Source organism: Carlito syrichta, unplaced genomic scaffold, assembly GCF_000164805.1.
Source record: "Carlito syrichta isolate Samal-C Ts95f unplaced genomic scaffold, Tarsius_syrichta-2.0.1 Scaffold305200, whole genome shotgun sequence".
NCBI classification, from domain to species: Eukaryota; Metazoa; Chordata; class Mammalia; order Primates; family Tarsiidae; genus Carlito; species Carlito syrichta.
Window position 1 is genome coordinate 396,242 of NW_007249296.1, and position 24,203 is coordinate 420,444.

Genomic DNA, 24,203 nt, shown 5'->3' on the forward strand with positions numbered 1-24,203 from the left:
GCGGGCTCAGGCAATCCACTCACCTCAGCCTCCCAAAGGCACGGGATTACAGGCTGAGCCACAGAGCCCGGCTAGTATCCTAATTTTTTTTGCCTGTGAGATGGTAGGTTTTATTGTGAAATTTTTAGATTCCTTTCAGATATAGAAGTCTGTGATGATACTCCCTTTCTTAAAAATCTTCCTGTTTACTCTTTGGAAGAGCTTTTAGGTCACATTCAAAATGGTGCAAGACTCTGCTGATTCTTTGTAGTTCCTATTTAGAATCTTAGTAACCCTGTTCAGGATTTTCCATTCTTGTGAGAAAGTTGTTTAAATCTCAGAGATGTGTCTTCACTAAGTGATCCCTTGAGAAGGCACAGAGAACTTTCCTTCCTCTGTTCTATTCTTAATTTATTTGTTTCTGTTCTTCTGTAAACAGTGAAGTGGATGAAAGTTGGTGTGTCATATGGTTTATGTTTGCTTACAAGTGTTTGTCGAGTCCTGGGTTCCATTTATGTCCAAAGTGACAGAGTCTTGAGACTTGGCATGTGTCAAGCCATGGTTGTCATTTGCAACTATTGCCTGATAGGATGGCACACAGCTTTGGTGAAACAACTTCAAGATTGAATATGGAATCTCCAAATGTTGGAACCTTTTTACAGCAAAGTTGCTTGAGCATATAAAATAAGTGGTATTGAGTGTAGCTGAGCAAGTGAGCATAAATTCCTGAGTATTATTTAGAGATTATACAAATTTAAGAGAGGACTATTATTCACATATTGATAAAGAATAATTGCCATGTGCCAAAAAGAATAAGAAGCTGGGAGTTCTTGGGCTGATATTTCATTCTGTTAATATCTGTAATGCTAGCTGCCAGGTTTGATTGGTCTGCTGCTTTATTTTTCTGAATTTCAGTTTCTTCCTTTGTGAAATAAGGAGGTTGGATTAGCCTTCCTCTTTGATCCTTGTTGCTCTAAACTTCTTTCCATATATAATTGTGCTTTTGTTTTGGAAACATACTCATTCATCCACCATCAATAGGAAATCAGCCTGTTCTTCCAAATATGTGAACTTTCTATGTGACAAAAGTTTATCACCTATCACTTTAAAAGTCCCTACTAAGTGTCATGCACTGTTACCTCTAGTTTTTTTGTTTTGTTTTGTTTTTAGTGGGTAATATCCTATTTACAGAAGAGGAATAGGCTCAAAGTTTAAGTACTTGCCCTTCAAACTGTAGTTTATAGAAAAACCAGGATGTAAGTTGATGCCATTCTAGAGTTCACATTCATTATTATTATTGGTTACTTTTTAAAGCATAATTCTCATTAGCAGTAACTTCTTTTGGCTTCAAATATTGTGGGTAGATGTATTTGAAAACATGCCATTCATGCAACAAATACACTGCAGTTCTTAACATTTTCCTAGTTGTGAATTTCCATCAGGAGAGTTGGGTGATGCTGGGACTTCTAGTTTGGCGAATACAAAAACATGGCATGAGTTCCAGACACGATTTAGCATTTCTGTATCCATAGCAGACATGACTAACCAATTTCATTTCTGTCCCCTGGTGATCCCAGAAATGGCCATAAAGTCAATTGATTGATGTTGGCATATGAGGTTAATCCTATTTTTTATTCTTGTTTAAATCTTTTCCTTTGATTTCACTGTGGACAGAATATCACACTTACATGAGAAAGCCAGGAATGAAAGTAACAATAATAATATTTTGTATCTATTAAGCGCTTCTTGAGTGTCAGGAACTGTTCTTAAAAGGTATTATCTTATTTAATCAGCCCCGCAACTCTGGACTAGCTACATTGCTGTTCCTTATTTTACAGGTGAGAAACAGACGGCCCAAAGTGATAAAGTACATTTCCCAAGGGTTGCGTCGTTCATAAATAGCAAACTCGGTCTGTCTTTCTCTAATGCTTGTTCTCTTTGCTGTGAGATGGTCTCTTACAGTAAAAGAAAAATTCAAAATGCAGGCTTGAGACAAGTGCAGGAATCATCTGATGCCTAATTTTGCTCATTCAACTGTTTCTCTTTCTGCTTTTCTGTTTAAAATTGCAAGTTGTACCAAGGTAAGCAACCTTCTGGTTTTAAGGAAGGTATTACTATGACCCTAATATCTTATTAGATATTGTGACTCTAAAGTATCTTATTAGTTGCCCTTCTCTTTAGAAATAAAAAGACTATTAGGTATCACTTAAAGGCAAAGTACTTCTTTCTTTGGGGATTTTAAGATTTCCTGATGATTTCTTACTGCTACTTACTTATATTCCTGCCTCATAACTCTCCTTCTCACCAATCCATTTATGGTCCTTTTTGATAACTGACTTTTATAATTGCTTCCCCCTTGGCTGGCTTGACTCTTTTGTTGGTGCTGATTCAGTGAAATGTTTCATACCATTGTTTTGAGCTAATATAATGTAGATGTTCCTTTTCTTTCTTTCCTTTTTTTTTTTTTTTTTTTTGAGTTGGAGTCTCACTCGTCGCCCAGACTGGAGTGCAGTGGCCGCTCCCGGCCACCGCAGCCTCGACCTGCTGGGCTCCGGCGATCCTTCTACCTCAGCCTTCCGAGTAGCCGGAATTACAGGCATGCGCTACCACGCCCAGCCGATTTTTTGATTTATTGTAGAGATGAGGTGTCGCTGCCCAGGCAGGTCTCGAACCCGTGGGCTCAGGCAATCCACTCACCTCAGCCTCCCAAAGGCGTGGGATTACAGGCTGAGCCACCGAGCCCTTTTCAAATCACGATTAAATGTAACTTTTGGTTTAAAATGAGACCATTTTGCAAAAGTGTTAGTTGAGGTATCAAAGCACCTCCAACTAATGTCATTACTAGTTTTTGTAATACTTGGTATTTATTAGCCATTTAAAAACATTGATAGCTAATGTTATATACAAAGAATTTAATCTTTCTGGAATGTTAATGCATCAGTGTTTCATTTTAGAGGAAAGAAGAGAGCTTGGACCATTTGGTTTTATTATAAATATTTCCATTTGTAAAGCGGCATTCGTTAAGGAAGACATTTCCTAAAGTTTAAGTTTCTGGGAGATTATAGGGAAGCCTTATATAAACATCTACCTGTTATCCAGATAGGCATGTGTCTGATGAGGCTGAAGCTGAAATTGCTTTATTTTTTAATGATTTTTTTTCTTGACTCATCTGAATATTTCTTCATGCAGAAATCACCTATTGTATATATATTCTGATAAGGAAGATGCCACCAAGTGGCAAATAAAATGTGTGAATTTTATTCTTTTGGTAATTAGCTTGAAGGGGTGATTAAGTCATCATCATCTTTTATGCTCCTTCTTTATCTGGAAGCAAGTGTGGAAGAAGTTTCTATTTTCCAGTCCCTGCTGGAAGCCTACACTTTTACATTATTTGTCATAATGCTTTACTGAATGTTGAGTGTCTTGATGGCTACTCTCTTTTGTTGCAGGATGTTTCATTCAGGTGGAATGTGGAGCTGCCACTGGAAATGGAAGCCAAGTCCCCTTCTAATCTTATTTGCTTTCTATACTATATGTGTTCCTCACTCAGGTAAGACTCTTTCTCTTTCAGACTCTGAATTTAATAATGATTACATTGTCTGCAGTATAATGTACTTTTTAAAGTTACCTAACCTTAATTCGTTGCCTTTCCCCCCCATTTTTGTTCTTATAGGGTTTTTTCTTATGATCTCTCTATCCTCTTTGAATTCTGTAAAAATTCTTTTACTTTGATTGTTGTTTTATTTCTAATGAGTTTATTATTTTAATCTTTGCTCTTTTTTAAAAATTTTATTTATTTAGTCCATATTGAGTGATGAGATAACTACATAAACAGCCTTTAAAAAGTGTTAGCTGTTTCCTCTACTATTGAATAAATATACAAGACTTAATTCTCTTTTCAAGTGTTCATATAGTTATTTATGGAAAGTAAAGACTATGCAATTTATTTAGTTTACTTGATATGGAAAGGTTAATTTTAACTGCAGTTTTTTGGAATTAAAACGTTTATTTTTTTTTGTTATCACAGTTTTTTTCTGAACTTTGACATAAGAGCCTTCTGTTGTTGAAAACTAAATTTTCTATTCACATATATATAGAAAAAATATAAAATTTTCTATAAACTTTCCATGAATAAGCCAACCAGGTACCAAGTAATATGAATGACGTTTAAAAGTAAACTCTTTCTTTAGTATCTGGTTTTGTCACTGAAATGAGCAAAATCTTAAGTCCGTTCTGTTTTACTCTTTGTTTTCCCCTTGTGTATTTATTCATCTTAATATATTTTCCTTTAGAATAAAACTAACATTTCAAGAAAATCATTTTTGATGTCTGATATATTTATTACTTGGGGTTTCATCAAGATCTACAAATTTTATACTTATATCTATATTATTATAAAAATACTCTTAAAGAATCATGATTATAGATTATATACTAAAATTGCTTATTTATTGATCAGGACATTCAACTTGTATTTAAAATGTAAACACTTTTTTTTTTTTCAAGCCATCAAATAAGAGTTTCAGCTACTTGAAAAATCCCTGGCACTTGTTTAATGACTTCAAAACAAAACTGATCTTTCAGTGAACTTTTGTATTTGCTAGAATTTCATTATAAAGTCACTCTTTCTGTTACTAATTATTTCCAGAAAGAGGCAACAAACTTGTAAAGAGATTGGAAAATTAAATGTATATCAGATTTTATGATGTATGGTATTGAACGGTTTGTAACTTTCATAAGTGATTCTTATAAAATTTAACAATTTTTTAAAAGTGATTCTCCAAGAACCAACTATCTGATGCATGATAAATTATGAGATTAAAATTAGTTGAAGTCTATTTACTTCCATTTTTGTTAGGTCATGCATTTATATATTTTTAGGGCTTCTTTAAAAATATTTGTACCTTTTATTTTAGATGTCAAATTTGTACCTTTTATTTTAGATGTCAATGTTTTAGTATATGCACATTCTTGAATTTTAATAATTTGAATAAATGAAATGAAACACATGTTTTTATAATAATTAAAAGAAATCAACTTGGCTGGGACAAGGCCAAGGCAAGAGAATCACCTAGGGTGCAAAATTTAAGGAGGTGCTCATTCTTAGGGTCATGGGAATCAAAGTATTTAAATCTGTTAAGTTACTCTCTCAAACAAGATTAAAATTTTTTTTTCTTTCATTACCCAACTCTTTGTGTGCATCAAATAAAGTTTTTTTGACAGGCAATTTCCTGTGTTCACTCATGAAGCCAAAATGTTTTGTATCTGTATCTCTCTAATCATTCATTACTCATGTAAAGTGTCACCACCTCACACATGACTATCTAAACTTACAAAAATACTTTAGGGGTTATTATTGATATTTTAAAATAAAATTTCTGCCTCACAAGTTACCTCAGCATGTGATTCCTTCAAATGAACTAACAAGTCATTTAACATAATGCATATTACAACTTCAGACATAGCTAATTTAGAAATCTTATTTTTTGCATAAATCAAGGTGTAATACCACTATATTTTTTAAGACTATTTAGTACTTAACTGTGGTATTATAGCTCTATTTACGCATTTGCTGACTTTTTTTTGCTTCTTTGAATGCCCCCAGGTGATCTCAAGTCCAGTTGCTTTAAATAGAATCTTGACCAATTTTTCCTAAATCTGTATGGTTAGTCCTGACCCCTTCCTGGACCCTACAGTCACCTCTTGGGTTTCTGATCCTCATCTACCCTTGGATATATCTACCCTTGGCTTTAAACTTCATGTGTGTAAACAGGACTCCAGGTTCCTCTGTCCCAAAAATCTTCTTGTCCTTTAGTCTTTCCAATCTATCCTTCTACTGTTTTCTCCCACTCTCACTATTTTCTAGACACGTTGGCCTTTCTTTTCCTTGACTATTCCTTCCTAGTATGCTCTTCTCTGTAATCTATACATGCCTCTTTCTTTTTGACACTCATATCTCAGTTTGATTTTTACTACCTCAGATAATCCTTTCCAATCCCTCAATTCAAAGGAGCCCTACTGGATCACATCATATCCTTAGTGATAATATATGTAGAGTTTGGTTATTCTGAGTGTTAATGCTTTGTTAATTTAACTGTGATAGCTAAATTAAGGGATAGGCAAGCCTTTTTTGATTGTTAAAGTTGACACTTAGTTCAGATGATTAAAAATTAGAATCCTATAGTTTAATTCTAATAACACCCACAGCTTAATTAATATAATATAATTACAATGTTAAGTTTCCTAGTAGGTAAGTTAACATTTGTGCTTTCATGGGACACTTACAAAACAAATAATATTACAAGGTTTATGTCTCTCCAGATTTAAAATAGTAATGTAGAAAAATAGCTCATTGTTTCTTGACAAGTGATAATATAACTTTCAATAAGAACTCCAACAAAATAAGAATTGAATATTCAAACTGATGCCATAGAAATGCACATTAAAGCAATAAAATGTGATTGCTTTACCCACTAGCTTGAAACAATTTAGAAAAGTTGATTACATCCAGTGTCAAAATTGTTGGGAAAAGGGCATACACTAACATGGTTGGCTGTATCTTATGGTAGAGTAATTGGGCAACATTTCAAAAAAATTAAGAATATGTACATTGCTTGGTATATCACTCCCACATATAGACATTTATCCTGTAGAAATAAAAAACATAATAAATACAGAAATATGTATCAGTATGTTAACTATAGGTTTGTAATAGCAAAAAATTGGGAAAGACTAATTGTTTACCCTCAGGGGAATGGTTATATGAATTATTCTGCATTTATACCATGAAATACTGTGCAGCCCTTCAAAAGAATGTGGTATATTTGCTTGGAGAACTGTCCATGATGATACTGTTAAATTAAAAAGCAAATTGTAGAACATTACAAAATGATCTTGGATTTGTAATAGGTTTTATTACAAAACTGGGACATATTTAGATATATGCTTGTATAAGACTGTAAAAAATGGTTTATCTTAGAGACAGTTTGAAGAAAGGAGGGAGAATGATGGAACTTGATACACCTCTGAATTTTATGCCTTTTTACAATGTGTGTAATATTCTCTGAAAAAAAAAAAAGCAAAGCAAAATAAAGCCACATAAATGTCTTCATTTTTTTATTTTTTATTTTTTAAGCCACTTAAAAAAAATAACCAGAGACACTGTTGAAGTATATGAATATTTAAACTTTGTTAGTCACTTAATTGTTATTCTGGTGCTTTCTTCACTTAGTGAGAATCTCTAAAAGGTATTTCATATAATAACCTCTTTTTATGTGGCATGTCACTCCACGACTCTGAAGGTGAGTGATGATATCTCAAGCAGACAGAGGGTTATGGCTTCAAGTAGAGTGGGAAACAAATATCCAAGAGCCAATAAATCCCTAAGCAACCAGGAGCCTGTTTTCATACAGATAGTCTTAGTCATGAGCACTGAGGAGTCTCCCGTCTTTCCTGAAAATCAGTGATATCAACAGATTGTTTTAAAGCATAGTGTTACTCTTATTATCTATGAGACATCAACAGCTAAAAGAGAAAATGTTTCTGAAAGTACAATCTGACCTGGATTGTGTACTTTCTAGCCCAGGGCACAGCAAAGTTTTGGAAGGCAGGTGATTGGATAGAAAGAATCTTGAGATTTTATTTTTGTTTGTGTGTTAATTTTTCCTATGGTCATGGGATGAGTAATTACTATTTAATATCATTGAAATCTGTATTTGTGTGAAATAGACATAGATAACACATTCTAATCTTTGATCTAAAGGTTTTCAAATGTCTACAAAAATAATCCTCTTATAAATCTGTAAGGGTTTTCTTTAGCGCTTTTAGTACTAATGTGTACTTAAAATTACTAAATATATCTGGAAGGTAAACAATAAAGTTCTAGTTATAGAAACTATTTTTTTATATCATGATAAATGTGTATACGTGTGTGTATTTTTCAGTCAGGGTCAAAGTACTCCAAATTCCTGTCTGAAGCTTTCAACTAAAGGTCTGTTTAACCATCCAAGACCTCAGATTAAAAAAAGGCAATGTAATTGAATAATTAAAGCCTAGAGAGTGTTACACAAATGTTTCTTTATGTATCTTTCTAGATAATTTCCTTTATGTACCTTTGGGTGATGTGAATTTGGTGTAGTTAAATATGAAATCCTACATGAGAAGTTATAAAGTCAATTGCATGAATGTAGAATGGTAATTACTTACCTTGGAACCACAGTGATGATCTTAACTGACCAAGCATGGTGGCTGCTTAATGAAACTGATACCACTTAGACAATATTAGGAAGAGAGGGATGTCAACACCAAGTCCTGTTTTTCACTAGTCAGATTACGTTTGTCTCCAGGCTTAGTTGTCATCATTTAGAGAGAATTGATGAACAGAGTGTATCTGGACCAGGCAGATCAGGATGGTGATGAGTCTTAAGCAATTTGAGGAATGTTTCAGGGCGGTCTCTGTCTACAGGGAGTTATGTGAAATCCTTCTTTGGGGCAGGCTGTGACTGTGGAATCCCTTTATTTGTATCCCTTTCTTTGTATCAAAAACAACATTGTTAGTTTTGAGGGTTTTTTTTAAAGTAAAAATCCTGCTGAATTTAAAAAAAAACTGATTTTGAGAAATAGCACACTTTTAAGTAATAAAGCCAATATTCTATTGACTTTATTACTTTATTAGATTTAGAATATTGACTTTATTAGATATTTGAAGAGTGGTAATTTGGAAGAGATAACAGACTTATTCCAAGTATCTCAAAGAACAGTTAGAACCAGTGAGTTGATACTGTAAGTACCACATGATTTTCCTAAAAATTGGTTGCCAAAAAATAAATCCAGCTGTCCTTCAAATACCCTTATCACAGGCAACTGAGATATGAAGGAATCTCAATATGGAGAGAAGTTTGTACTAGAAATCTGAAAACTTCCTTAGTCTACAGCTTACTCATGGAGTTTATGCATGCTATACAGTCTGTATTTTTATGTGCACATAGTTTTAATTGTTTATCTTGAAAGTTTCTTCTGTGTGCATTTCCTTTCTATTTTAGTAGCTATCTTTATTACACAACTAGAACTTGAGACTGGCCAGGTAACTTTCTGGAACAAGATAAACCTAGGAAGCTCTGGACTTTGATAGGTGCATAGCAACTCTGAAACTTTGGCAGGTACAAAATTTTCTACCACTTTCAAATGACTAATTCTTTAAGGAGTTTTCCTTTTTATTTTAAGCAAGTGTATGTATTTTTTGTCACTGTTTTTATTAAAGTTGCAGTATCATCTTGTTCAGGAAGTAAAGCATGTGGAAAGAACAAAATGGAGAGGAACTAAGAGAAAAAACCCAAACATACTTCAATTTAATGAGTAAATTTATTTTTACAGGGTGGGGCAGCAGGGGGGAGCAAAGTTTGGCGATTAGATGATAAAAATATATTCATCCCACAGTGGGCATAAAGTCACATAAAGATCCTTTCTCCTCCATTGAACTAAGGTGATTAAACACCTGAAAAGAAAACAAGGTCATTTGTCAGCAGATGGGTAGTGGCTATCACCAGTTCAGGTTAACCTTCGTAACTATCTAAGGAAAAACTCTTTAAAGAAGAGTAAAGTATCCCAGTGGGGGCTGACTACCATATTTCTATGGTTGAGACTCACTATCTTAATTTTTAAATATCATAAAAATATTTGAGACAACCTTTTGAATGAGATCCTTTCCCAGAAATATAGTACAAATTATAATGTAGTTATGTCACAATATCTTGGTTTATAGATTCATCTTAAACTTGTGGTTTACAAATGATATGCTTTTTTTAAAAATTACATAACTTTCTGCAATAGATCAACTATTATGTGTCAAAATAGATGCCTCCCTCCTATACATTCTCTTTCAAGTTTGATGCTGCTGATTTATATAAAAGAGAGAAAATGTTTGCACTAGAGCCCATTTAAAAATTGGGATTTTTTTCTTCTCATAAAATTATACTAATCACTATTATTGGTTTGGGCAAAGCTATAAGAATGAGCATACTCATAATTTTAAATACTTATAATTTTTGCAAATGGAAGGATCCTTCTAGAAGATTCTTTACCTGGTTAAAACTTTAAAAGGTAGTATTGAAGTGAAATATATAGCTGGAAAAAGAAATTACTCTGGGAATATTAATCACTGCTTTTGTACACATTCAGTTTCTTTCATCTGTCCTTCCTTTATCAGTTTTATGCCTCAAGTATATGCTCAGAAATATGGTATAATGTACAATTGATACTGCTCACTTGAGTATAAGTACATTTTTGCTGGATTACTTGCTTTATTGAACAGAATTTTAAGGCAGAGGATGAAAGTTTCTGATCACAGTTATATCAATAGCTTCAGTAATGGTGCTATAGGGGTGAAAGGCTAGACTTTTAGAGATAATTTGCCTCAGTGTTGCCCCACCCCCCAAAGAATGAGCTCCAAATATGCACATTGAAGTTGTGGAAATGTGGCCTCCCATCTTTTCTAGAATTCTTAGTCGGACTGTGTACACTAATTGTCTCCCCCGCTGGCTTATCAGAGGTCACTATTAGTTATTTATTTGCACGACTAACCTCATCTTTCTTTAGAATGATAACATGAAAATCTGTTACTTGTAGGAAGCTCATGATCGTGAGATTTTTGTTTCAATACTGCTAACAACCTAATGCTTCGCTAAACCATGGGACTTATGGTTTTGCTCTCAGAGCCTTTACTAAGTTAACATAGGACTTTTTCCTTCCAGTTTGGTAAGCTCTGATGCTTTACTTGTAGTTGGTGTTTGGTTAGGGCTCTCATTACTCTTCTTGCTTGCATATCTTATAAACTCACGCATTAGAGAAGGCTGCCTCTTTTATTAACCATTTCAGAAGAAAGTTCTCTCTGAATTTTAAGCTATTTTCTGTATTTAAGGAGGTGCCTATTTGCAAACATAATACTGCTGATTGTGACACCACAAAAGACATGTTCAGTAAATGTGTAATGAATGAATTGAATTGCTTTTCAATTTATCTTACTGAGATTTTGGATTTCCCTTAGTAGGAGCTCCTGATTGAAGAGTTAGGTGTTCTTAATCAGAGTCTCTCTGTTTCCTCACTATTATTAAAATATGTTAAACATTTGTGAAAGCACTATAGTACTTAAAGGAGTAACAGAGAACATGGGGTTAATATTGCTATATTAGACTCCTTTAAAATCTAAAGGCTAATAATACATGAGCATTTTGTATGTGTATCTATATCTATATGTCTATCTGTAGATCAATATCTTTCTCATGCTTGTTTCAGAGTCTTGGTTATTCAAAACTAAATCATGGTCCTTAATGTTAAAGAGTTTCAGCCTTGTTGGAGAGATTGATAGGAGCAAAAAAAAAAAAAAAAAAACAGAATGTAGTGTGCTATATTATTTAGTAGAATTGCAAGCGTGATGTCAAACGATAGAAGAGATCTTAGAAAAGTTCTCATGGAACAGATAATGTTAAAATAGTTTCTTCTAGCAAGGTGGTGAACAAAATTTAAAAACTGGTAGGTCTTCTTTTTTGGCCATTTGAGCAGATTTCCCTACAGTCAGATTGAATGTCTAGCTGTAAAACTGATGCAGCCCTGGGAATGGTAGATCAGCCTTGATGATAACAGAAAATGAGAAGATGGAGAATGAGTGTGGAAATGGAGAAGGGTGATTTAGACCGAGAAAGGGGCAGAGGCAAGGACAAACACAAGGATGCATTGAAAATGACTTTGAAGAAGCATGCATACTGCTTGTTATTAGAATAAAGAGCCTCTGTAGAAGAGAGAAAGAAATGAGAGTACACAAGTAGGTAGAAGACCAGACTGGAGGATTTCATGCAAGGCCTGATGCTGACAAAGATGGATGAGGTTTTCCAGTCCACTAGGGGAGATAGACCTGTCGCTGCTAGCTATAATTCAGCAAGGTAGGTGCAATCAAAGATGAAGATGAATGCTGAAGGGCACCAAGGTTAAGAACGTCCCTAGGGCTGTAGGTAGTTTACTCCATGACAGAAGTGTTTTCTGTTTGTCAAATCTAAAGTTGTATGCTTTTTTTCCTCTGTCATACATAAGCAAACGGCAGCTTTAGTTTCCTCATGGGTGAACAGTACTGTACACATATCAAAAACCTGGAGATAGAAATAGCACTTCAAGCACCCTTGATACCATCTCTTTTTGCTCAGACCCATTTTTAGTTGTGACCAAGCGTTGCTGAATCTAGATCAAAAATGTTTGCTATGTCTTTGCAACCATTGCCTCTGAGGCGCTCTTCTCCCTTTTAAGAGCTCCTAAGTAAACTTCCTGCATCCAAAGTAAATTGGACAAAAAACCCTTTTTTTCATAGGAAGTCTGGCTTAGCATGAAATTGTGTCTCACAAAATGGGATAACTAATAATTTAAAATTTAGTCTATTTATTCTCTACTTTTGAAAGCATACCTTGTTTGTATGGAGTTTTTCATGTCTCCAAATTGTTTCTTTAGGTGCTTCAACTTCCAAGCAGCTTATCTGACTCTTTCCTCCCTCACTTAAACCAAATTTACTCTCTCCCAGTGTTTCTGATAAACCACAGTTGGAATCATGTCACTTGCCTGATTCAATTCCCTTGAAGGTTGTTCTCATTGTCCATAGGATGAGGTCCACATCCTTAACTTATATGCTTTTGAAATTCACTAGGTTTGTGATGTTCTGTCAATTTTCTGCCAGATAGTAGGGTGTCAATTAAATGTTGACAGATTGCAGAAATTAAAGAATTTATATATTTTTGTTTAGCAAAAATAGGATTGCCACTGATATTCACTTGTTTAAGAGAATAAATTTGTGCTTAGCCCAAGTACAATGTTGATTTTTTTAAAACGAATGAGTCATTCCCTTTTGTTCTTTGTGAAGGACCAGCTATTTGAAAGAGAAAATTTCATAAAACTTTACCATAATTATTTGTTCCCAAAGAAGAAAATGGTCAATCTAAATGCATATAATAAATAGAATAGTTTCTCTCTCTCTCTTTCTCGCTTTAAGTTTATACTTATTCCAAGAGCTAACCTTTTCATGGAAACACCTTTTTTAGTGCTAAAATAATCTCATCACTATTAAAACATACACTCCTTTTTTTACATCTATTTTTGTTGAAAAGCGAAAAAGGCAATTACTTTCTTGAAATTATTTCACTTATTCCCCATTCCCTTCTTCCTTTGGTATCTTTTCCAGAACTTGTATCTTTTCCATTATTACTTGTATCTTAAACTATTTCTCTTGGTATATACCTTCCCCAGCTTAGTTTACATATATATTCAGATGTTTTCTCTTCACAATAAAGAAAAAAAACTTCCCATCTTCCCTCAGCACTTTTGTTCTTTTAGGCTACCATTTTCATTCCTCATCTCTTCATTTATACATATCTTGAACGAGTAGTCCCATGTTTACATTTACTACTTTTTTGTCCTTAAAAAAAATTACTCTGTTTTTAAGTTGCATTAAAAAGTATCAATTATATGTGTGTGTGCACCTGTGTTGGTCTGTGTGTGCAATCATGTTGCAGTTCTTTAAAACTTTAAAGATCTCCTGAGTAGTCTGAATGGCTCTAAAGTTTTTTGTTGTTTTTTTTTTAATTTAAAAAATGTTAAGTAGACAGAATATATTTACTACAATAATGTTTGTTGTTAATTGGACAAAAACATTCTTTTTCATAGGAAGTCTGGTTTAGGATGAAATTGTGTCACAAAATGAGATAACTAATTTAAAATTCATTGTATTTACATTCAGCTTTTGAGAGCACGCCTTTTTGCATGAAGTTTTTTGTATTCCTCACATTGTTCCTTTAAGTACCTCTGACTTCTTTCTACTTGCATGACTTTTTCCCCCCTCATTTAAATCAGATTTGCAACCTGATTTGACTAGTTGGTTTCATTTCCCATTACTATTTCTTCCCTTTTAAATACTTTTCAATCTTTGCATCATTTCTTCAATTTTTCTCTAAGACAGAGTAGGATATTTATTTCAAAGTGGTTCATTCAAGTGAAACTGAAAGACTTACCTTTATTCTCTGTCCACTATCCATGCCTGGGTTTATTTCACAACAGTTTTTATCTTTATTATAATTATATTTGGAAACAGTTTGATTAGGGAACTTTTAGCTAATTTAAGTTTAAAACTCCCAGCTGTGGCTAGTAGAAATATAGCAATATTTAGTGCTGTAAGATGTAACTTACTGTTTTGTTCAGGAAAAAATATAATTCATTGAGCTTTGTTAAAACATGTTAGCAGTTTTTTTTAACTTTTTAGGGAAGAATATATAAACTAAACCATTTTTGGTGTTCATATTGAGGGAAAAAATTAGACTTGAAATCTAATAATAAAAATGAACTTACATAATTTTGTTTTCCCCATATGTAAAAGGGAGCTCTTCATATTTTAAAAAAGACCATAGTACTTCAGAAGTATTTTAAATTTTAGTAATTCTAGTCAGAAATAAAACCAGAAAATACATTGTTGGATATTTCAGGTGAAAAATAAAAGTATTGTTTGAGAGAAAAAATGTGCCTTTGAGAAACATATTTAAAAAATTTAAATGTATGTTGGATATTTACTTAAACTTGAATAGCACATACCAAGGATTAAGGATTTTTTTGTTGTTGTTGTTGATGCAGCTGAACTAATGATGGGGGTGAAATAATTGCTTTTGACATCAATAGCACTGCTAATTTGACTGAGTAATTTGATATACAGGAACAAGAGTTTAAAATTCTGACTCTTGAATGAGTTTGCAAAAATGTTCTCTTACCATTAGAATTCCTTGTCAGTGTATACTGGGGCTTTGTTCCCTGTGGGTTGTAGAAGGGGACACAGCTAATACACATAGTGAAAACTGTGTGTCTGATCTCGTGACTTCTGTTTCTAGCAAAATCAGGCAGAAGGTGGTTAGAAGTGGTTACAATGGATGCTTGATATCTGTTTTACTGGCTGCATAGCACAGACTTCACTTGATCAAAAATGAACTTCAGTTCTTATTTTTTAATAGATGAATGTGGTACAACTCTATTTGAGTTAATCCAACAGGTTGAGAAAGGAGCCTGTGAATTGATTTGTTATTTTATATTCTCCTCTTTCTGTAAATATAATATATATCAGTATAATAAGAAATATTAAAAAGCGAATGTATTTTATAATATCTATGAAACCTTTCAAACCCTTTGACCAGTAGATGACCATGGGTAATCATACATATAAATTTTTCATCACAGAAATAGTTATAATAATTAAACATTAAAGACAACTTAAATATTTACCAAGAGGAGGTTAGCTACTTACGGTATATTTAAATTTTGAAAGATACATAGAGCCATACTTAATTTTTACAAATGTTTAGTGAAATGGGATTAAGATAAAAATGTAATTGAAAAAACAGGACATGAAACTATGAGTAGTATAGTCTTTTATATGATAGTTAAAGTTCATAAATAGATAAATAGAAATATGACAAGATAATAATCTCCATACTTTTAAGATTTAGATATTTTCTTTTTTATCATATTTTTATATTTCCAACAATAAGAATGTATTGATTTCATAATACTAAAATCAATGCATACTGATTGTTTTTATAATTTGATTTGGGTATGATTATAATATTCCTTTATTTTATGTGTATGTTCATACACATAGGTGTGTATTTAAGGGGTGACCCCAAAGAACAGAATTTATTTATAAAAATTGTGCATTTATTCTTATATGTTTAAACTTCAGTCACCTTCAAAGTACTCTCTGTTTGGTGCAATACACCTACTGAAATGCTTTTTCCACTGCTCAGAACAGTTTTTGAACTCATCAGTTTTGATGCCTGTTAGTGCTTCTGCCATTTTGTTGTTTCACCTTTTCCACATTGGCAAAATGTTTCCGTTTAAGGACTTTTTTCATGGAAACAAAAAAAGTTGCTTGGGAGGGGGATGGAGTAAATAGGAAGGATGGGACATGGGGGTATGCTGTTTTGGGTCAAAAAATGCTGAACACTCAGCGTGGTATGGGCAGGTACACTGGTAAATCACCTATCATGAAATGGGCAAATGTGTTGAATCTCCAAATAAAAATTCACCGGAGTGAAGACAAACACAGTCTCTTACAGTAACACTAGCTGGTACCAACACTAGCAGGTACACTGATGCCAATGGGTTCCTAGAATACTTACCTAGTGGGGGAAGCCTATACTATAAGGGATCCACCCTCCAAAAAAAATTCCATTTTTTGGGGGGGTCCCCACTTATACAATGCTATTGCTTATGTATATCAAATTCCCTAATCTATTTCTAGTGATTAATGCTTTTGCATAAAAAAACTGGTTTGACTGGTGATAATCTTGCCTTGAAAACTGGAAATATCACTTTATTTCCACAAACGTGCCTAATATTGAAGAGATTGAAAATTACTAGTGTTGATAAAGTTGGGGAATAACTGTAACTTTCATAAATCGACGGAACAATTGTAAAATGGTACAACCACTTTGGAAAACAATTCAATAGTTTTATAAAGTTATATATATATTATGATGTAATAATAATTTTATTGGGTATATGTGCAACATAAGTGAAATGAAAACATTTGTGCCAAAAAAGTTGTATAAATAATTTTATAGCATCATTCTTTAAGTAGTAACAAAGTAAAAAAGAAAAAACCTCAAATATCTATCAACATGTAAATAAACAGATTTTGGTATATTCATAATGTAGAATATTACTCAGCAAAAAAGGAATGAACTATTGATACAAGCAAGAATATGAATGGGGATCTCTGAAATATGTTGAACAAAAAAAAAGGACACAGAGTGCATACTCTATGATTCTGTTTATATGATGTTATGGAATAATCACAACTAAACTATAATGATAAAAATCAGAACATTGTTGCCTCTAGGGAGCAAATGACTGGAAGATACAGTAAGATATACTGTGTTGATGGAAATGTTCCAAATTTTTATTGGAATGTAATTACACAGAGGTATACATTTATCAGAATTCATCCAGCAGCTCACTTAAAATCTATTCATTTTATAGTATATAAATTATACCTCAATTAAAACAATCTCATCTAATTAAAAAATACTGGTAATAGACTTAGGGCACAATAAACAGAATTCTGGTTCTCCCAGAACTATCAAGATGCTACCAGCTCTATCAATAATTAAATAATGGCTTTCTATAACACAAATTCTTTGTTATATTTGTTGGATTATTTTGACTGGAAAGTATGAAAGTAAGAAAGGAATATGTAGTTTTCCTATATTTGTGTCAGTTATGTTTATTCAGATATTTTTAGTAGTTAAGAATATTTTGAGGGGAAGAGGGAACCCATTTCTGCAAAGTTATAAGCTTCGCTTAGCTCAAGTGTAAGCTTCCACCTCACTCTCCTTTAGTCTCTATACACATTCAAAAATTTGGGTTATTCTACCTTTGCCTGACAGCACATTTTCTTAAGAACTTCTTTCCCTGTTTAAAAAAAGAATGTAGCATTCAGCATACTATTTTTCTATTAGTATTTTTCATACATATATTGAATTTTGCTTTTTAACTAGGACCTTATGGGGAGACTTATTGGTATTTCTGACTTGTCATCATTAATAAAAATTAAAGATAAAAAATAAGTGGCTCAGGCAAACTCATGCCATTTATCATTATTATTGCATGTATATTTGTCTTTCTGTTTATTTGATTTACTTTAACAGAGTGGTTTATCATTTATTTACTATAAAGTGATTTGTCCTCATTTCACAGATCTTTGTGAGAAACTCCACACATCTCTTTGTAAAGATGATTGATTGTTCAGTAAATATAGAGCATGAGCCAGAAAGTAAATTTCAATCAAACTCTGACCTATAGTTACTTGGCACATGGTGGAGCAACTTCTGAGGGGTTATTTGTTCTCTCCTGGTTACTGACTTGAGAGGTACATGAGTAAGTAGTGAGTTGAAAGCATCAGTCAAGACAGTCTCATTTTTGAAGAAGCACCTGCAGTGACTGTACTTCTGGATAAATGTCATTTATTTATTTTTTTTATTTTTGCTTAGGAGGAATGTCATGAGAATGGACTATTGATTGATGCAAAATAATAGAACCTATAATCATCAACTGTTAATAAAATCCCAGTTGATTCACAGATTATACAAAACATCTCATAAAAGTGAGGATGTATCCTTATTGGATGAATAATTTCAAAAAGTACTGTGTATAATTTAATAAATTCAAAAGATAAAAAGTGTTTTAATTTTGAACTTCAGTAAGTATTACAAAAAAGCTCAACTTTTATATCTTAAAGTCAGGTATCATTTCTCAAGTTTAAAATTACTCTGTTTTAGCAGATGTTTTGCTGTGAAGGACCTGTGTTAATAGTTACGTGGTTCTGTGCCACATAATGGCATTTCAGTCACTGACAGACCATGGGCAAGTACAAGGTCTGACAATTAAGTTCGCAAAGTCATTCTAGAAAAAGTGCTACATGCCTCATTGCTTAATATCACTATGTTCACCTTCAAAGTATTCCCCCTGGGAAGCTGTGCACCAATACCAGTGCTTAGTCTATCCATCAAAGCAGTTTTGGATCTCTTTTTCTGGAATGGTCATCAGAGCTGTCGTCGCATTACCTTTGATGTCCTGAATATCATCTGTTAATATTTCCTTTATCTTCAGGTAAAGAAAAAAGTTATTAGGGGCCAGATGAAGTGAGTAGAAAGGGTGTTCCAATACAGTTATTTTTTTGCTGGCTAAATCTCCCTCACAGACAGTGCTGTGTGAACTGGTGCATTGTCATGATGCAAGAGCTCCTTCAGGACCATTTTTACACACATTTCTCATGCCAAGATTTTCAGTGAATATTTTCCTGTCTCTCTATTGATGTTTATTTGGTCTGGTATGCTTCTCACAGTCAGCCAATGATTTTTCATGCACAATTCGACAAATTTTTGCAATGTTTTCATAAGTTCTGCTCTTTACTGGCCATCATGACCTCTCCATCAGTGATGCTTTCTGTCCCCGCCGCTCAGCAAAACACCATCATATGTTGACATGAACACATCTGTGAGACACTAATATGCCAGGGTTATGAAACCTTACCAAGTTGTTTGTACATTGTTGCCAACGTAAATGCATGATAGCAAGTTCACAAACTTAATTGTCAGATGCATGTGATGGTCCCATGAGATTACCGTCATGCATTATTTAGTGACAAAGTTCTGAGAAATGTGTCCTTAGACAATTTTACCATTGTGTGAATGTCATAAAGTGTCCTATTACACTCCTCGGCTATGTAGTGTAGCCTATTACTCCTAGACTAAAAACCTGTACAGCGTTACTATACTGTAGGCAATTGTAACACAATGGTAACTACTTGTGCCTCTAAATATATTGAAACACAGAAAAGTTACAGTCAAAATATGGGTTGTACTCTAATGGGACCACCATCATGTATGTGGACTGTCATTGACGGAAATGGTATGGGGTGCATGATGGTATAATGGAGCTGACCTATACTGGTATACCACTTTGTATCTCATATTTGTACCTTTTATACCATATTTTTGCTGCAGGCTGACTAGGACAGCTTCTTATCCTCTGTGTTGCAATCTAAGTTCTTCTTAAATCTAAGCTGCCTTTTCCTAGCTTCATGGGTTAATATCACCGTTTTTCATCCTTCTAGAATCAAAATGGCAGAGATGCCTTTGGCACTTCTTTGGCAACACCTCTCTGAGATCTAACCCATTGCTCAATATGGGAGCATCTTTCACATACCTTTGTTGTTTAGAATGTCCTTTATTCCGATGCAGGACCTTATTGCATTGAGACAATATGTTGCTTCGTTATTGCAGTGAGGCAGTTGCCCTCATTGCCTCTTGCCTCAGCTTTTGTAATAACAGATAAACCGATGCTGTGGTCTCCCCTTCTTCTTCTGCAATCTAGCAATAAACCACTTTCATATAAACATTTCTTAAAGTCTAATTATTGCTCAGAAACTTTGAAGAGCTTTCAATTGCCAAGTTAAGCACGGCTTTTATTGATTGGTGTTTAAGGCCTCTCATCATATATCCTCAGCTAATACTTTCTAAACTATTTCCACTATTTCCATATCATCTAACATACATACATTGAGAAACTTTTTTTCTTTTTGCTGACCTTCCATGAACTTCTTTGCCTCCATACCATTTATTCAGCCTAAACTCCTTTCTCCTTCTTTGCTACCTAATACAGTGCTTCCCCATCTCAAGACTTGTCTGAAATGCCTCTTCATGTGGGGAGCATTTAAAATGAGACTAGAGAGATAGGTAGATTATTTTCTTCTTAATTTTCATATATTTGTATACCCATGAAACTACCTGTTGGATAGCATTTTAAAAGTAGAAATGGAGCAGCAAAGTATTTTCTGACTGTCTAATTTTTCTCTCCATTCTTTAAATCGTATTATCATTTGCACTTACTCTATGTTTTGTTGCCATATTGTGTTTTATGATTATTAATATGTTTGTATTTTCTCCCTTATTATTAGTGCCTAAAAGTAGAGGGTATGTTGTCTTTATTTTTGTATTCTGCACAAAACCAAGACAGCATAAGTACTGCAGTAGGAACCAAGAGAGTATAAGTACTCCAGTAGAAACCATGTTATTTATTTATTTATTTATTTGAGTTTGGGTCTCACTTTGTTGCCCAGGCTGGAGTGCTGTGGCGCACTCACAGCCACCACAGCCTTGACTTGCTGGGCTCAGGCAATTCTTCTGCTTCAGCCTTTTAAGTAGCTGGAACAACAGGTGTGTGCCACCATGCCTGGCTAATTTTTTGATTTATTGTAGAGATGAGGTCTTCGACCCCCTGGGCTCAGGCAATCCTCTTGCCTCCCAAAGTGCTGGGATTACAGGTGTGAGCCACCACACCTGGCTAGAAAGCATGTTATTTAAAAGAAGATATTTGGAGTTAAGGTAACTCATCTACTCTATAGGTTTGATGGGAAGGGCAGAGAAGTTGCGTTGAAAACAAACAGAACATGCTGGCACTCTAGTTACCATATTGGGAGCATATTTACTTGAATTATTCAGAGTGCTGCAAATCCTGGGTGGCTCATTCTGCAGTCATTTTGTCTCTATTGATGTATACCTAAAGTTACATAGGATCTGAGAAAATCTTCCCAAGTCATTGGAAACATAGGAACCCTGCACTTATAACAGCATGTCTAAAAGACCATGAAGTTTACTTCTTCTTTTTTCTTTCTTTTTTTTTTTTTTTTTTTTTACTGTGGTAGGTGTTTGTTCCCAGGATATCCATCTACCATGATCTACCTTCTCCCCCGCCCCCCCATAGGAGCTGAGAACTACTAGAGCTTCCATCCATCTCTGCCTTTACATACATTCTTTGCATCTCCCATGAGGCTCATAGCTTAACAGAATCTTGGGACCAGGCTCCAGGGCATTAAGTGGATTTGGTAGCAACAGAATGAATTAGTGCATTTTAGACATACAATTTTTGACTTTTTTTTTTGAGTCGGAGTCTCAGTCGCCCAGGCTGGAGTGCAGTGGCATGCTCATGTCTACTGCAGCCTCGAATTGCTGGGTTCAGAGGATCCTTCCACCTTCCAAATTGCTGGGATTACAGGCCTGCGCCACCACACCTGACTAATTTTTTTTATTTATTGTAGAGACAAGATCTTGCCATGTTGCCTAGGCTGGTCTTGAACTCTGGGACTCAGGCAATCCTCTTACCTCTGCCTCCCAAAGTGCTGGGATTACAGGCATGAACCACTGCATCTGGCCACAATTTTTAATTTTTTAGAGACAAAATATTCCTAAATTCACGGTATCTATTTAAAATCAAAATACTTGTACCCATAGCTGTATTCAGTTAATTATTTAGAAACATGATGTAGTTAGTGTTTCAAATCTTTATTAATTTATCTCATAATGTGTCCCAATGAATATTTTTAGATTTTAACTTTCTTATACCTAATGGATATATTATGTGAAAGTTAAATGTAGATACCTGATTTTTAAAAATAGTTCATGCTGTATTCATCCAGGAAAATGATGTTGTGCTTTTGATTAATTATTGATTTACTTAAGAAGATAATTTAATAGAAGCAAATACTTCACATGTGAGGATACTCATTTAATACTATTTATGGTAGGAAAAACATCTAAAATTTTGTTAATGCAGAATAGTTTTATGAAGTATGGCAAAATGACTACAATTACAATGTAGAAATATATATATATAAATTTGGTACAATAAAATATCAATAATAAATATTAGGTGTACTTTTAGCAAGATATGCGTGCATACAGAAGACTGGGGTAAGATACAAATATTAAAATATGAATAAGACTGATAAGAGTAGTAGTTTTATTATTTTTAGAAAAACTATGTCTTAAAAATAATTCTACTTCATTTTAAACAAGTTGTTTCTGGAAGGATAATGCAGGCATATTTAAAGTGGCATGTGTTAAGACACATTCAAAACTTTGTTTTTTGTTTCTCTGCATTTCCTCCTGACATAAAAGGTTATTCTTAATAAGAGATTTGCATTTGTTGTGTTTTCCTTTTCTTTCATAGCTGCAAATTTGTGAATTTTCAAAGTTTCCATACAAAATGAAATGGGAATTTAAAATTAACTAGAATTTTAGAGAGATAATTGCCATATCTCATTGGATCTAATTGTTTGCAATAAATATATAACGTGATCATGATTTTTCAGACTTTCAGCTTTTTCTTTCCTTCTTTTTTTTTTTTTTTTTGGTCTTGAATATGGTTCAAGATGAGTGTCATGCTGAATGCCGACTCCTTGTACAGAACAGAGTTGTTTTGTTCTTATGTACCCCTTGACTGTTCACTGTTCTTTTAAATTAATGGTGCAAGAACAAACTCATACTATGAGACTGAGATCATCTGTTATCAAAACTCCGTTATTAGGTGGAGACGGAGACCTCATGGCTGAAGTGATCACAGAAGCATCTGCAAAAAGGGCCTACAATCATGTTAAGTGAGAGTGAAGGGTGTGTGAGTGTGTGATGTGGAGGGGGGAGAGTGGTTAGTTGGCTGTGAACCCTTTTTTATAGACTTATGGGATTTGTATTTGCATACATTTGTTTTTTATTTAAAAATGTTTTCACTTTAAGAATCCTTTTTAGATTAATTGACATAGATCATTCTTTCAGAATCTGATAGCATCCAGAAAAATCTTAGTACTATTATTCAGTGATTCAGTACCAAGTCATGGGTATTATGAAAGTATAATTTCTCATCTTGGTCTAATTATGAAAGACTAGTATTCCATCTTGCCCTAATACTTGTTTAAGTATTTATACTTTATTAAGTTGTTTTCAGATGTAATGTAATCATCAGTGGGATATTATAACTTTTCTAAAAATGTTTTAATTTTTAAAGCTTCATAAAATAAAGGATGAGGCAAATGAATCATAGCTTTAATTTAAATAATGATAGGCAAAAATAGAAATTTGGTGTTTTTATTTTTTCTAACAAGTCTTTAAGGACTAGGAGGAACTGGAAGTACTATAACAGCAACTTTCTGTGTAATTTGGAAAAATCTCCTCATTCAAATTTAACAAATGGAGTTCACTTTTTACATTAGGAAATGTTGTTTATTAACACTGAAAATCAACTCTAATAAACACATTTTAATTATAGAGTAACCTTCCAAGGCTGAACACTGTTATTAAATTCAGTTTGAAGGTAAGCTACTAGATATTTGTAGAAAATATATAGTACATTTTTCCATAATTGTGTTACACCAGAACTCTTTTGCCTGTTCCTGGTGACAAATGCTAAGAACTTCTTACCTATCATCTTTCCCTCTGTTTCTCTTGGAGAGGATGATGTAACCAATCTCTCTATTCATCCTATTTGGAAGTCAGGTATTTCTATAACGGGAAAACTCTTTATCAGTTTTCCCACCACCGAATTCCTTTCCATTCTTTCTCTAACTCTTTAGGAGATTTTTGAGTTAAAATATGCCTCCAGTCATGACTCATTATAATAATCAATAAACTTGTGTTAAAACAATTTTCTTAAAATAAAACAAAAGTCTTACTTTTTTTTTTTTGAGTTGGAGTCTCACTCTGTCACCCAGACTGGAGTGCAGTGGCCGCTCCCGGCCACCGCAGCCTCAACCTGCTGGGCTCCAGCGATCCTTCCTCCTCAGCCTTCTGAGTAGCTGGAATTACAGGCATGCGCTACCACGC

At 33.7% G+C, this 24,203-nt stretch overlaps 1 protein-coding gene across 1 annotated transcript in view; it reads left to right on the top strand.

Annotated features, from left to right (window-relative positions):
- The window catches only part of ADGRG6 (adhesion G protein-coupled receptor G6), a 143,678-nt gene that overhangs the window by 4,105 nt on the left and 115,370 nt on the right, over window positions 1–24,203 (top strand). The window contains exon 2 of the mRNA XM_008061306.2: window positions 3,429–3,529. Coding sequence (XP_008059497.2) covers window positions 3,430–3,529 — 100 coding nt within the window. The 5' untranslated portion in view covers window position 3,429. The remainder of the gene's footprint in view (window positions 1–3,428; window positions 3,530–24,203) is intronic.